This window comes from Labrus bergylta, chromosome 22 (assembly GCF_963930695.1).
Source record: "Labrus bergylta chromosome 22, fLabBer1.1, whole genome shotgun sequence".
NCBI lineage: Eukaryota > Metazoa > Chordata > Actinopteri > Labriformes > Labridae > Labrus > Labrus bergylta.
This window is the reverse complement of record NC_089216.1, coordinates 16928700-16944255: the sequence shown is the minus strand read 5'-3', so window position 1 is coordinate 16944255 and position 15556 is coordinate 16928700. Positions and strand designations below refer to the sequence as shown.

General features: G+C 42.8%; 1 protein-coding gene across 2 annotated transcripts in view; it reads right to left on the bottom strand.

Moving 5' to 3' along the window:
• Positions 1-2073: 2073 nt before the first annotated feature.
• lrch4 (leucine-rich repeats and calponin homology (CH) domain containing 4) overlaps positions 2074-15556 on the bottom strand; it is a 46232-nt gene continuing 32749 nt past the window's right edge. The window contains exons 10-18 of one of the 2 annotated variants that reach the window (XM_065950158.1): positions 14389-14550; positions 14178-14246; positions 13892-13946; positions 13719-13782; positions 13020-13121; positions 12844-12935; positions 11919-12056; positions 10766-10843; positions 2074-2340 (exon numbers count right to left, since the gene is read on the bottom strand). In XM_065950158.1, coding sequence (XP_065806230.1) covers positions 2191-2340; positions 10766-10843; positions 11919-12056; positions 12844-12935; positions 13020-13121; positions 13719-13782; positions 13892-13946; positions 14178-14246; positions 14389-14550 — 910 coding nt within the window. In that variant the 3' untranslated portion in view covers positions 2074-2190. Of the gene's footprint in view, positions 10456-10765; positions 10844-11918; positions 12057-12843; positions 12936-13019; positions 13122-13718; positions 13783-13891; positions 13947-14177; positions 14247-14388; positions 14551-15556 lie in introns of both variants that reach the window. The other variant, XM_020643581.3, reaches the window with a different exon arrangement.

Below are 15556 nucleotides of genomic sequence, written 5' to 3'. Positions count from 1 at the left end.
AGAGAGAGGAGGTGTGATGGAGAGACAGTCTGCGTTGATGCATGGAAATAAACGCCTTGTGTGAAGTTGTGTGCCTGTTAGCTTAGCATGTAGCTTGTTTCCTCTTCTCTATCTTGCGGCCTGTTGGTAGCTATTAAAGAAGAAGAAAGCAGGATATGTATGGCCACACGGCTCGCAGTGAAAAGCAGAACACACCTCAGCTGATTGAGAGATGATTAGTGCGAGACTTTCAGCTTCCTAAATGATGTTGACTCAGAAAGAAGAAACATTTCTAACATCCAGAGAACTCCAAGGCGGGGGAGATTTCTTGAGTTTAATTTGTCTAAGGGCATGTTAGAAAAAAGTAAGTACAGTGATGCTTCTTGACAAACTGAGCTGGAGGCTAGATTTATTTAGAGAACTTTTCCTCGATTCTTTTCAACGCAGCATTAATGCAAAGCACTTATTCATGCTTTTATGAATGAGATCAAAATCCTTTGAAGCAACAATCTGCAGTCCACTTTAAAAAAAGTGTTTCAAAGTCGATCTAATAGCACCACAACTTCCAACAGGGACAATAGGGCTATCGGTGTCGTTGTATCGTGTTTAGCAGCTTTACTGGCTGCAGAAAGTCGTCTGACCTGCGTTATGTCTCTAGGTTTGGGATAGATTCTCTCTGCTACTTCACCCCAGCCCCAACTGGTCACCTGACAAAATGTTCATACGAGGCCGTAGCAGCACCACATCCACCCTGGGCCTCCTGGTTCCCAGCATGCACCCTGAGCTTCTGGTTCCCAGCATGCACCCTGAGCCTCCTGGTTCCCAGCATGCACCCTGTTCTGTGTTCAAAGATCTTAAAAAAAAAGAGAAAAAAAAATAAGAAAGAACTCAAATAAAACAGAACTGTGGCTCAGCGTGAGCGGCATGTTTTCATCCCTCTGAACTGTGTGTAACACTTTGCAACAGCCTCGCAACGTTTGGATGAATGAGTCATCGGTGAAGATTTCACACACACACCGACGCACCTTTTTACTGTAGCGGAGCATTTTGAAACGATAATTTAACCTTCACCCGCTCACACACACACACGGCGGTATCTATTCACCGACACTGACTGCAGCTTTAAAGCAGCAGCCTCCTCGTTGTGTGTGGCGTTTGGTTTCGGCTTGAACCGAGCAGGTACACGTCGACAGGTGTTAAAAAATAAACCTGTATTTCAGAATGACAGCGACGTCCAAAATATCTGCATGCCTCTCAGTCCTCTTTTTTGTGTTTCTGCTGCTGATAGAAGCTGCTTTTTTTAAACGCAGTCAAAAGAATCCTCACCATATTTTAGTCTCTGTCATGTTGGGTTCAGGAGATTCGTTCTTTTTCATAAAAGCATGAAATGTGCAATTCCACAGTTTTGGGGTCTGAACATTTTTAGACGTGGAGGCTTCACAAAATCGACCTCTCTGTGATCGTTGTGATGGATGTATTATCTCTGGCACAAAGCAGATCGTGTGTTTTGAATCAGACCATACGTCCAAGGCAGTGGCTCCCAAAGTGGGGGTCTCGAGACACTGAGAGAGGGGCCTCTCCAAAAACCAGCTCTGCGTCCCATGTACAGAGGCTATAGTCCTCTAATCCGACCTGTGGCTCTTTTATACCTCTCTCTCTCTCTCTCTCTCTCTCCTGATTTCTGACTCCAGCGGCGATAGTTCCTATCTTACACCTGGCTCCTGGTAGGTGTGAAGTCCTCTGTAAAATCTGGTTGTCACGTTATCTATGTTAGGGTTTGATGACTTTGTGGTTGCAAATAAATAACAAAAAAACGCAAAGACACAAGAACACACTGCTCTCATTCAGAGTTAAAACAAGTTTAAGTCGAGCTTGAAGGCAACTAAGACTGCATTAAATCCTGGATGCTGATTGGTTGAAGTTTAGTTTATTTGTAGTTTTGTATATTTTTTTATTCAGTAAATATTGAAATGAAGAACCTGGACTGATCAGCCAAATGTTTCCAGCTCTGCAGTTTGTGTGAGCTTTTTTTGCAAATAAAACGGAGCCACATTAACATTCCAGATATTAAAGAACTGACAGCGAGGCATTGAAGTAATTCACAGAGTTTTTATTGTCTTTATATTTTTTGATATTTGAAGCACGTTAAAAACAAACACAGGTCCTGACAGCGGTTTTTATTTTCTCTCAGTGTGACCCTCTTTACAGTTTCTAACATTGTGTCGAGCCAGCAGCTCCTGATGTTTCCTGTCTAAGGCCCCGCTGGGAGCCGTCGTTCAGGTCCATCAGCACCTGGACGGTGTGAGCGAGTCGACTCAGCCCCTCGTCCTCCGTGATGAGCTGAGGAGAACACAAGGAATCCTGGGAGAGGAGAGAGATAAAGGTCAGATACATACTCATAGTTTTATACGTTATTTTGTGTGTGATGTTCTGTTTGTACTCCGTCACCTCTCCGTTTTATTGTTTGTCTGTGACTTTGTGTGAGGTAGATTTTTAGTTTTAAGATTTGTTTAGAGCCTGACCGATAAATCGTCAAGCCGATTATATCGGAATCAGCATATCCAATGTCTGTCTATATCGGCTAATTTATCACAGATATGCGCCGGTATTACTCAATTTATTCACCAGTCAGATAGCATTTCATTTGAGTTTCATTAAGTGTTTGATAATTTGAGGTATCAAAGCAATAAACATGTATATCTTTATTTCTAGAGATCGAACAAAGAGCTAAGAGAGATATCGGCCAATATATCGGTATCTGATATTTTCTCTCCCCAATATCGATATCTGTATCGGCTCCAAAGATCTCATATCGGTTGTGCCCTAATTTTCAGGGGTAAAGTCTCAAGAATATTTAACTCTTGAAACTGTCAGCGTCCATCTTTCTGTAAAATGTTCTGTATGTCTGACGTGTGACTTTAAAGGCCAGCCCGGGGCTGAAGGAGTTAATACATTTCTTAGACAGGCTCAGTGACATTAATAACAAATTCCAATCTCATATAGAGTGGATATCAGGGACATCCACACACTCTGCCAAACGTGGAGTGTTTATTGCCTCCAGCTCTGAAATGAAAAGCCATTATGTCAGTTTTTCATCGTTCGGGAAAACCAGACGCTTCAAAATAACGACAAACAAACGCTCGGTTATGCTATAAAATACAAAGACGGCGCTCTGATAGGAATTTAAACTATGTGTTTCTGCCAATCAAACTGTGGCCGTCTTGAATTCTGTAGGTTTGTGTGTAAGATATTTAATCTGCTTCAAGCAGGGGCGTGTCCAGAGGGTCCCCCATGAAATCCACCCTAAAATTCTTGACTATGATAGGGCTCTCACGCTCTCAGAAAACCTCCTGAAAAACTCCTGATATTTCCAGGAGGAGCTGCATGTGTGACGTTTTACATCCTGTGTATGATGCACCGTGCACAGACTTTACACACACGAGCGCTCCGATCTCCGTGCACGTATTTAAACTGCTGCAACTCATTTTCTGTTCTCCAGTGTGTTTTCTTCTCCGCTCTTTTGTTGATATAGTCATTCCCTTGAACTTCATGTGGCATTGATATAGCCGTTTTCATATCCGCACTCCGGAAAATATCTAGATAATTTAAGGAGGACTGCTCCGGAGATTCTCCCGACTTGGCCTTTCACATATAGTTTCCTCTGGAGACCCCCCCTGTCTGACAGAGATGGTCTCCCGCTGTGAGGGGCATGTGTGAACAACCAGGTCAGGAGATTATCCAGAGCAGTCCTTTTGAAATTATCTAAATATTTCAGGAGTGCAGATGTGAAAACGTCTGTAATGGCTATTTCCTTTGCTAGAGGTGGGACTTATGTTGAAATCCATTATTCAGACTGAGTAACAACAGGAAGCTCGTAGTTTGTTTGCAGTTTTCAAAATACTTTAAATTCTGACATACATATATGTGAGTCCTTGAAGACTTAGAAGATGTGTATGATGCCGTTATCTGATGAGTGCAGACAGAAGGGGTTAATAAATGCTCTTTATTCATGGACAAACTTTAGGCCACCCCAGTCCAAAAAAGTCTGGACACGCCCCTGGCTTCAAGCTGAAACCCCTCAACTCTGCTTGATTTATAAAACTTCACCTTTCTTTCAGCTTCAGCTGCACAAACTGATGCCCGGCTGCAGAACTTTGAAACGTTTTTTTTACAGCCCCGTCTCGTTCAGAACTTTGATTAGAATAATTTTCTTGCAAGGAAATGAGTTGACCTTGGAGTCAAAAGAAGATTTTTTTAATCTCTCTGATCTGATTGGTTGTGATTGTGTGTAACTTTGTTGGTAAACTCTTTGGACAGTTGATGTTTTCTTTGTTTATCCCCGCAGGAAAATCTCAGATCTTTAAATAAATATGGATTCTTTTGCCATCCGTCCTGCATGGATAAAGTCTACAGCAACCCCCCCCTCAGTGACCTCTAAAGACTCCCCCCCACCAGGAACTCACCCATCCACCAAAACTGACATTTCCAGGTATGTCTCTGAGAAATGATTACATCTACATAATCTGTGCTGCAGACTCTGGTGATTACTTGATTAACTGTTGAACCTTGAAAGTCTGAATAGACACATGAGAAGCTCCAGGTGTGTGTGTGTGTGTGTTTGTGTGTGTGAACAGGCTGAATTGATGCAGCTCTATTTATCCAGTCTCCTCCTCTCTAAAGGTGCAGCACACAAACCTCCAGAATGATTCCTGCCTTTCTTTCTCCCTGACCTTGAGCGAACACACTCACCTGCTCCCACACGGACCAGCTGCTGTTTATGAAGGTGAACCTGCTGTTTGGAGAGCACACAGGAGCTGTTTCTTTAAAGGTTAAAGCACAGAGCACAGCGGATTCAGATCAGAGTATCTGCACGCCTGCTCACGAGTTTCTGCTGGATGTTCACGGGAAACGTTTGGTCGTCCTCTATATTTTATTTATCGTCAAAGCTTCGAGGCTTTAAGACAAACTGTGTTGTTAAGTTACTCGGGAAAGGACGTCACTAAACGGCAGCTTGTTTTTATCCTTGAAGTTAAATCCACCACTTAAGCCTGATTTATACTCCTGCATCGAGTCTCTACGCCGCCATGAGCGCTACCCATTCATGCATTGGTGTGTCTGCGTAGCTCAGCGACACCCTACAAACGCTGCTTGGCTTCTTATTTTGCATCTTTACTTTATTTGAAACTTTATAATTTAAGTTTAGTTACATTCCTGCATTTATCTATTTCCTGTGTTGGGTTATATTCTGTGGCTGCAGGAGCTGGGTATCGAACCCCCGACCTATCCACTGGGCCACAAGAACACACATGTTGTGATCTACTTCCTTCTGCTGCGTTTCTGTTTCCATAAAGTATTTAAGAAGTCTATGCATGGATAAACATATGTATGCAAACATACATGCATACATATGATACATATATATTGTACGCTTCATCACTCTTGTTATTTGCATTAATCTCCAGTTTGTGAAAGTTTAATCTGATAATGTCGCTGGTGGTTTGGGTGCACTCCACTCATGTGCTGTGTTGTTTTCAAAATGTTTTCAAAACCTATTAATTATAAACCATTCATAGATGTACATTCATATATCCACACATACAAACATACATAAGCTGTACACTAAAATGCATATATGTTGATGTGTGGTAATAATGTGTTCCTTCTGTTGTCTAAAGCGGGCGGTAACGAGCCAAATCCAGTTTAAACCTTCAGACAGAATCATTGATTTGAAATCGACCATATTTGACAAATATATTTCTTTTTAGTTCCTGTGGTGACACCTGAGCAAACTCCATCCTATGAAGGTCATGAGATGTGGAAGCCTTTTAAGTGTTCCTTGAGCACCGTGGTCGTTGTGTTAGTCGGCTGCAGATACTCTGATCGTGTACACAGAACATGTTGGCGCATGAAGCAAAAGCACGAGAGCAGGTAAGCAGACAATCAGCAACATTGTTCAAAAGTTTTAATAATTTCTTTACAGCGGACGGAGAAAAAAAACCTTTACATATAGATTTATATAAACTTAACAGTAATAATACAAGAGTATCATATAAATATAAAATACAAACAGCATGTCTGTTCAGCTAGCGTGTTAATAAAGAATATAACTCGGTCGAAGCCAGTGGATGAACTACCGAGCGTTGCTTATCCAGTTTCACTTATAAAATATACATTTGAATTGAAACAGTATAAATGTAATATCAACAGCAGGCTAATAAAAAAACTTCAGACAAGGGCGGACATCTTTTTTACAGTGGACAATCTGAGACAATCAGACGGCAGTAGAGACGTGGACGCTTGAATAAAATAAACTGTGAACCTATACACTTTGTGTCCCGAGTAAATAAAGATATAAAACTATACGACGTGGTTTCATTCTGGCTGATTAACGACGCGGCGCAGAAGAGTTCAATAGTGGTGACATGACGGAACAATAATTGAATACATTAATTAAACTCATAACTTTTAAATATTTAATTTAGGGAATTTTCATGAAATGTTTTAAAGGAGCAATATGTAACTCTGACACCTAGTGTTTAAAACGGGTACTGCAGTCCAAATTCTAAACATTGTAGAGAGCTGTCTCTCCCCAGGTTGCCATGTGGTTGACACTGAAGCTTCAGTGTTTAGCCAGCTCTGCATCGGGCTGTAAACCTTTCTGCTTGTGGAGCTTGTTTAGAAATAGGACTTAAAGTTGACATCAAATGAAAAGTGGCAAGAACAAGTAACATATAACGAGTTTAGTATCAATAATTCATTACATTATTGATTAATTTTGCCAAATATATTATATATTACAAATTGAAAATTGTTTCTTAAATATTTAACTTTTTGGACGGCATATTTTAAAGGTCACATATTCTGTAAAATCCACTTCTCCATGTTCCTCTAACTCTAATATGTGTCTCTAGTCTGTCTACAAACCCCCCAATGATGAGAAAAGTCCATCCTCTCCGTCTTTTGCCTGCTCCACTTTTTAGAAAATGTGTGCTCAAACAGGCCGTTTGGAGATTTTCCCTTCATGACATCACAAAGGGCAATAACCCCTGGGGTGACACTCCCACAGCTAGGTGTTTGTTCTGCCCTCTGAGTCTGTCTTCTCACAGTAAACAGTAAGACATGGAGCGAGAAAGCCCGAGACACCCAAGCCCTTCCAGAAGAGGGGGCGTGGTCAGACACAGCTCATTTACATATTTAAAGGCACAGACACAGAAACAGCCTGTTCTGAGCAGGGCTGAAATAGAGGGGTTTATAGACATGATCAAATACAGGATCAGAGTGGATTTAGAACAAGAAACTTCACACACATGTTTTATGGGAGCACTGAGACTTATTTAAACTGGTTGAAGAGGACGAGAATATGTGACCTTTAAGAGAATCATTCCCGGTAATTTCCTTTTTTAGTGAAATTAAACTGAAGCTGTTTGTTGATACGGGGAATATATCATTCAATAAAAAAGTAGATTTTTCCAGAAAGTTTATCTTTTACATCATGAATAAGTTTGAGCGGAGAGTTAAAGGGTGTGATTATATTTGAAATGTCGTTTTAGAGGCTTTGAGAAGAGCAGACACAAAAATTATGCTTCAGCAGCAGAATCACAAAAATCTGACCTCCATATTTCCTTTTTACGCCCTCCATGAGTCCAATAATCGGATTTAATTTTGGTTAAGACGCAGACATTGACCTTCTGTGAGCAATGAGCCGGACGCAGCGAGCGGTCGAAACAGCAGAGGCCTCTTTGACGCTCGGTCGAAGGCGTTAAAGCCTCCAGGTAATCGATTATTAACCAATCAATCGAACGGGAGAAGTTTTAAACAATCGATTGTTTTTTTAAACTCTGAATAATTAAACATTGATTTTGTCTAATTCAGCGGTGAGCGTGAGTTAAAGCACACACATTGATTCAGCCTCTGCCGTGTCTCCACACAAACAACAGAACTCAAAATAAATAAAAACAACAATAATTTAACAGCCTGTTTACATTTATACAAACATGGAGTCAGCCGGTCAGAGCGACCAGTGACCATGACAAACAAAAAAAGACTTCACACACACACACGCGCACACGCACGCAAGCACACACAGACCTCATGGAGGAGGATGTACCGTCAGTCTGAAGCCTGCAGGGGGATTAATGCAGCGACGTCGCCCCCTGCTGCTCACAGTAAGCATAGCAGACATTTAAATAAAAAATGTTCAGTGAGAGGAGGCACTGTGTCAGTTCTCTCACTGTCATATTTGAGAACGTGCTCTCAACTCAAGGCTATAAAAAACAAAGAATCACATTCACAGTTCAGTCTCAGGTTTCTTCTACAGCGTCTCTTTTACAAACACAGACGAGAGTGGAGATCTTTCTGAGGTGGAGCTGCTCCGAACAAGTTAGAGAGCAGAGCAGAAGAACCACAGACTCAGGACTCAGCTGTGAACGAGGGATTTGTTTCAGACACATAAAGCTTCATCATCGTTTGGATCACAGGACTTTTTCCAGTTTGATTAATACAGTTTGATGCATAGACTTTGGACTAAAGAATGAGAAGTTGGTCTGTGTTTGGTTCAAACTTTGCTGGTGTCTTTTTGTGTTTCCAGGTACAAGCGACTGACTTTATGCTGCAACATTTCAGCTATAAACCCATCGACTAGTTTTTAATAACTGAATAAACTCAAGGCCAAAGCTGCAAAACTAAAAGCAAAGTTGTTTTTACCTCTACTTTAAAACCCCCATTCTGTCACATCCAGATTGATTTTAGACTTTCAGAACGAGAGACAGATTCAAGTTTTTGCCAATCAAACTCATGCCGTGTCTGCAGGTCGTTCAGATTTTGAGTTCTTACAGTTATGTCTCGGTCTGGCCGGACAAACGACAGAATCCTGCTGGAAAGAAAATGTACCAAATGCTCTAAGTGACCCGAAGGTGACTGAGTGACTGAATTTGCTTTGGCGTAAAGACTATAGAGTTGTGGAACCCGCCTGAGACAGCACAAACTTCACAAACTTGTGTCTCATCAACACAAACAAAGTGGCCGCTCACTCTTTCAGATCACTCACAGCGCTCAGTACGTTCCCTTTTCGGCAAGATTGTGTCATTTGTAAATTTGTCTCCAGCTTTGGAAAAGTGTTTTAAACTTTGTCATTTACCTTTCTCTAGACAAAGGAATAAAAAGGCCCTGTTTACGTCACTGCCACTCTTTTCCAAATGTTTGATATTCCCCGTTTTTTAGCCGCCTACAGATCGTGTCTTGTACTCACATCCTCCTCGCTCCTCTGTGTCTGATCAGATAAAAAAACGATCTCAAATATAAAACATGCAGTGTCGGTCATACAGCGGACGTTGTAAACAGACTGTTGGCATAGAGACGGGATGGACGTGCAACGCTTTTCTTCTAAGCGCACAAACACTTCATGCAGACACTCCCGAGCGCTTTCCTGACCGGGGAAACGCCAGGTGGACGCAAGGCCTAATAGATTTGTAACGTCAAAGCATCGTCATTAATAACATCAATTAAGTGTAACGTGTGTAAACGTGTCGGATTTATCAGCTGACGAGTACGATAATCAACATGAGTTTATGGAGGTCAAATGTCAGCTGCAGCTCTCAGATATTTTCAGACAAACTTCTCAGCAGACGGCATTTAGCTGGAGGTTAAAAAACTGCAAAGCAGACCCACTTTGAGACGACGGAGGGAACGTTTTGATTCCATTAGAGCGAGAGGATGAAGCATTTTGACCGTTTAATGTTTGTGTCGGAGTTTGACTGTAAAGCACAGAAGCTCCTGAGAGCAGTGGAGGGTTCAGTACCGTAATCACCGGAGTTAAACTCGGTTTCTAATGTCAGAACTGTTCAGCAGTCAGTTCATCGGCTGGCTTTAAACATCGTAGATACATGTTTGGGATTTCTGAGTTTGAGTTTCTTTTGCTCGGGCCGCTCATGTCTCAACCAATGAGATTCTTTCTGAGCAGCTCTACCTCAGGAAAGTCTGTCAGAGTGAAGGCTAAACTACACTAAGGCATTTCTCTGTTTGTCCGTCAGTGTCGAGCTCTCATCCCTCTGAGTGAAGAGCTGCTCTGTGCTTTAGTGTTTCTGTTTCTAAAAGGTGCTCGATAAACACACACACACACACACAGACTGCAGCTGTGTGTGTGTGTGTGTGTGTGTGTGTGTGTGTGTGTGTGTGTGTGTGTGTGTGTGTGTGTGTGTGTGTGTGTGTTCAGTAAGTGTGTGTCCTCTAGGTGAACAGGTAGCAGTAGAGGACGTAGAGCAGGGCCATGGCGGCGCAGTAGAAGAAGAGGAAACCTGTGGGCAGCAGCGATGAAGACGAGGACAGGGAGGAGGAGGACGATGAAGGTGAGGAGTGGCGCGGGGAGTCTTCCTCCGCCGTCTCCCCCCTCTCCTCCCCCACGGCCAGCAGCGCCGCCACACAGCGCGACACAGCGGGCAGCTTACACAGAAGCACATCAGAGCACACACACACGTCCGTCTGGACACACAGGAGGATAACACAGGACGTTAAAAAACAGGAGAGAAGAAGAAGAGAGACAAAACACAGAGCAGAGACGGTTGGACTGATTAAAAACACGATGAATAAATATAATAAATTAAATGTTTTAAAGGCTTTAAATCAGTCCAACCCACACAGGAATCATCTTGCAACACAACTGAGCTTCAAGCACAAACTAAACATTGTGTTATTAAAACACATTCAATGTATATTAAAGAAAAATAGTGGATGATAAAATGTGTGCTTTTCTCAGAAGGAGAGGAGAGAGAGAATCAGGGGGACACTTTACCTCAGAGACGCCGAGCTTACGACAGGCAGTGAGGAAGTTTTCCACGTTAAGTCGACACTTTGCTGAACTCAGCTTTGGCTGAAAAAGAACAAAAAGAAACTTTGAGGAAACTTCAAGTTGGACACAAAAAATGACTTTGTCAAAGATGCTGCTCTGTTTTCATTGGTTGTTATGTTTTAAACGCTTTTATCCAAAACGCAGAACATCAGAGAGTAAGAACGACACAACCAAGGATCTAAAGAGGAGCAAACAATGTCAGGAAGTGAAAACAAACAGCTTTAAGTCCGATCAGACCAAAGCCTGAGTGAGGTCACCCGTCTGTTCCTGCAGGGGGCGCTGGAGTCCCATCGATGGCGGTCTCCATGCTGGAAATGCTGTCTCAGTCTAACTTTCAGTCAACCTAACCACAGACTGAGAGCTGCAGCTGAGGCGGGTTTTAAACCTCCTGACAAACTGTTACACCGCGCCCACCTGTCAATCAGGTCAGCTACACGCCTTATTGTGAATAACTCTTATCCTTCATCAAATCAAAACTGATGAGTCATTAAAACATTCGAGTCGTGCTGCTGCTTTTTGGATCATCTGCAGGGGGTTTGATATCCTGCACCAGGAGCTGTGCAGCTCTGACAGGTCAGGTCTGATCTTCCTGATGTTGTAACGGGCAAATCGATACGACCGTGGCAATTGAAGCCACTTGAACCTTAAATGTTAGCTGCTCATTGATTGTGAAACAGAGGTTCTGGATGTCCTGCTCTTTTCTTCCTTTATCGCTTTAGTTTGACTAATAACGTATTTGCAAAATGTTTGCAAAGTTTCTGTTTGGAAACTTTGCCAAAATGTTTGTGCCATTAAGACAATGTGCAGGAGTGTAAGTCAGCTGTAGCTCAGTCAGACGTTAGAGTGACAACCTGCTTTTTTACGCTCAGCTGGTTCACTCTGCTGCAGGTTAGCTCCTAACAAGTCCCAAACAACATCTTGTAACTTTAAATAAAAACCAGGATATGAAGATAGTTATATCAGCTGACCCGACGGAGGGAAAGCAGGAAAGAGTGAAGCTTTTAAACTCCTGAAAACAGACTCGAGTGTTAGTGTTGTGTTTGTTTGAAACGAGAGAAAATCGACTGATGAAGGTGGAAATGTGTGTGAGACTCACCACTGCCGGAGAGGGAATGTGGATGATTGAGACGGAGCGCGGCCTGATGTGGTTGACCAGCTGACAGAGCACGGTGCCGTTGGACAACGCCTCGCCCAGATCCTCCTGCAGGCTGATCTTCAGCCGAGACTCCAGAGTCTGAGGAGAGAAAAACAACCGTCAGATTTAATGTCCCTGTCAGCTTTGAAACGCTTCTTACACAGAATTTATCCACAGGATGCAGAATATTCACACCCTGGATTAGGAGTGGAGGAAGATGAACATTTAATTTGTTAAAGCATCTTATACTTTCTATAAACCGTGCAAAGAGGCCGACACAGAATAAATGTGAAACTGCAGAGCTCAACAGTGACCGCCCACTTTTTCGGCGCCTCTGGTTCCCTGTTTAAATCCTCCATTGACATTACACAAAGTCTTTACATCATGAGATTGAAGCCTGTTACCGAGACAACCAGCTACCTGAATACTCAGGACTATAAAATATTTGATTCTGCGCCCAGAACGGCAGAATTGCAAATGACATCGCTTCTTAAAAGTACCTTTAGTCGTCGTTAAAGTGTTTATACTATCCGTTTGCATTCAGTGCAGAGGGTCAGGAACATTGCTATGGTTACAGTAAGCTCCACCAATCAGAGACTTTGCTGTGACACTCTAGGATTGTGGGTAGTGTAGTTCTTCTCCCAGATATCACAAATAATAAATGTTTCTCTTATAACGAGGTTGCTATCATAGGAACTTGTGTCTCCTACAGGAGCATAAACCATCGTCTCACGCTCAGGTAGCTCGTGGTCAATCTACCTGTGATGGTTATGACATTATGGCTGATATTGAAATCCACTATGGAGAATATGAATGGGGTTTTTACTTCCGGAACGTCACCGTTGAGGTCTGTTTTTAATTTAAAGAGTGTTTTGTTTTGTTTCACCTTGCGTAGTTGTGTGATGTCCACTCGCTCCTCTTTAGGTGAACGCAGCATCGTGCGCGACTCGCACCTTCCGGACTCGCCCAGCGTGAAGCCTGAGTGACAAAATCACATGAGGACAGAGTTAGATTGTTTCTGAATGAAGGCGTAGAGTGTGTTGTGTTGTGTTGTGTGTGTACCTGTGGGTTTGACGTTGCTGCGGGATGAGGTGCGGAACAGGAAGCTGTTTGGTCTCTGAGCCTGGCCGGGGGGAGGGGATGTCTTCGGGGACGACGGGAAATCTGACAGAAACAATCAGAACGATTTGACATGTTTATTTAAATACAAACACTGAACAACATTTTAAAGCCTCTGAATCGTGACACGAGACGCATGCTCGACACTCTGAACGCCGTTTTAAATCCACCGTCCTTCAGTAGATTGAGTTGAAGTTCACCCTTCCAAGATTTAACGGTGTTTACGTCTGCAACATATGTAGAAATGATAGTAGCTGGTCTAACGTGGCCATATTGTGTGACTTTAGTGTTTAAAATGGTGTTTCAGATTCAACACGAGATTTGTAAAATGTTAAATGGACTTGAGCTTGTATATTTCTTTTCTAGTCTTCTGACTCCTCAAAGCTCTTTTACACCGCAGGTCACATCTACACATTCACTGATGGTAGAGGCTGCTGAGTTAAGAGTCCATCAGTATTAACTCATCCATTCATACACATTCATACACCGCTGATGAAGCAGTGGGAGCAACTGGGGGTTAAGTGTCTTGCCCAAGGACATATCGGACATGTGGCTGCAGGAGCTGGGGATCAAACCCCCGACCTTCAGGTTAAGAGGCGACTGACTCTACCACTGATCCACAGCTGAGTGCGTGTTAAATACCTGTTCTGCTGCTGGAACGTTGCAGAAGAGTTAGAGGATGCACCGCGGTCATCTGATCAGCGCTCTAAATAAAACAGAACAAAAGAAAAGAGTATTTTTATTATCATGAGTCTAGTTTATTTATCTGTGAAAAAACATCAACTAGCTGATTATTAAAATGATTAAATACTCACTGCACATCTCTGCCGCAGGCCTGCGTGTGAGCTGCTGTTCTCTGGAGAGCCACCACTAGGGGGAGACAAACACCTTCAGTTTGTTCTCTACAGAACAGTTTACACACCCTGACACTTCTGATTCATTATGTAGTGAAGAAATTAAGGAATGAATGGAAGTCAGGACAACCTGGCGAGTGATAATGTGTGTGTGTGTGTGTGTGTGTGTGTGTGTGTGTGTGTGTGTGTGTGTGTGTGTCCTTTGCTCTCTTTTGTGTGTGTCATCTGTTTAACAATTTGAACTTACGCTGAGGAACTTCCTGACTGAGCTGCGGTTGTGACATAACTTCCTGCTTTGGTGGCCGACTTCAGCGAGCTGCAGAAATTAGATTTTCGACAGAAGAAGAAAAAAACGTTTTTTTTTTAATAATGGAGAACGAAAGTGTTTCTTACTCATGACACAGAGTCAAAATCAGAGTCCTGTGTTTATTTATCGGGCATAAAAAGTGAGTTCTGACCTGCTCTTTTCTTTCTGCTGCTGCTGCAGACGCTCTCTCTCCTGCCAGATTGAAAGGTTGCCTGGCCTCCTCTTCTCCTCCAGGGAGGGGCTGGAGGGGGACAGGGGCAAGGACGAGGCTGATGATGATGAAGGGGGGCCGACATCCACATGGAGGCTGGACCTGATGAGGTGACAGAGCAAAAAAAAAAAGAAACAAATCATGAAAATATATCCAGTTATTATCTTTCATTTTCACCTTTTTCTTTACAGGTTAAAGATCCTGACACAACAAGCAGAGGGCTAAGAACTAATGGTGACGAAGGCCGTCTGTGGTGTCGACTCACGTCTTGGCCAAAAAGTTGCACTTGAACAACCCGCGAAGACTACAGCCAACAGCCAACCACCACGTACATTCTGCTCATGCATGAGAGGAAATAAGTCTCCATGCCAACAGGGCGGTAGTCTGTTGTTATGATACCAGAAGACCATTTTCACACCGCTGTCGCTCACCACTCGTATTATAGGTAGACTACTAATGGAGAAAAATGTCTGATAAGAAGTTTAAAATGGCGCTGGCGTTGTCAGTCCTTGGTCTTTTAGTGGAAAAAGAAAAGAAGAGAAGGAGGAGACAAATAAGGAGAAACTGCTCTAATGGGTAAAAGCATGGAGACTACAGCGGCATGTTCAAGGGGCTGAGAGAGCTGGAGAGAAATTAAACCTCCAAACAGCCAATCAGAGATCCCTCTCACCAACCGCAGACGCCGATTCACCATGTCGAATTGGCCAAAAAAAAGGCCGACAGGGGCTGACTGAGCCAGACACACCGACGGCCGACGATCTCCTTGGTGTGTCACGGCCTTCAGAGAAGCCAGTTGTCCTATAATCCAAAGCCCCCTTTCTGCTCCCTCTAGGACTCTAATGTAACATTTAATTACAGATTTATTAAAAAATCAAACACTGTAAACATGCTGGAATCAGTTAAACATCTATAGGTGACAGCAGAAGAACCAAACCAGCAGGAACTGGAGTATGACCTCAAATCTCCTGCAGAGATCTGACTGATCTTTATTCTGAAAGCTGCTGTTTGCGTTATTAAAGTCTGTTTATAAACCACGTGTTGAGTTTCCTATTTAAGGCTTTGCATCTATTTTGAGCAGTCCCAAAGGAAGTGTTGGAAGTGAAACATC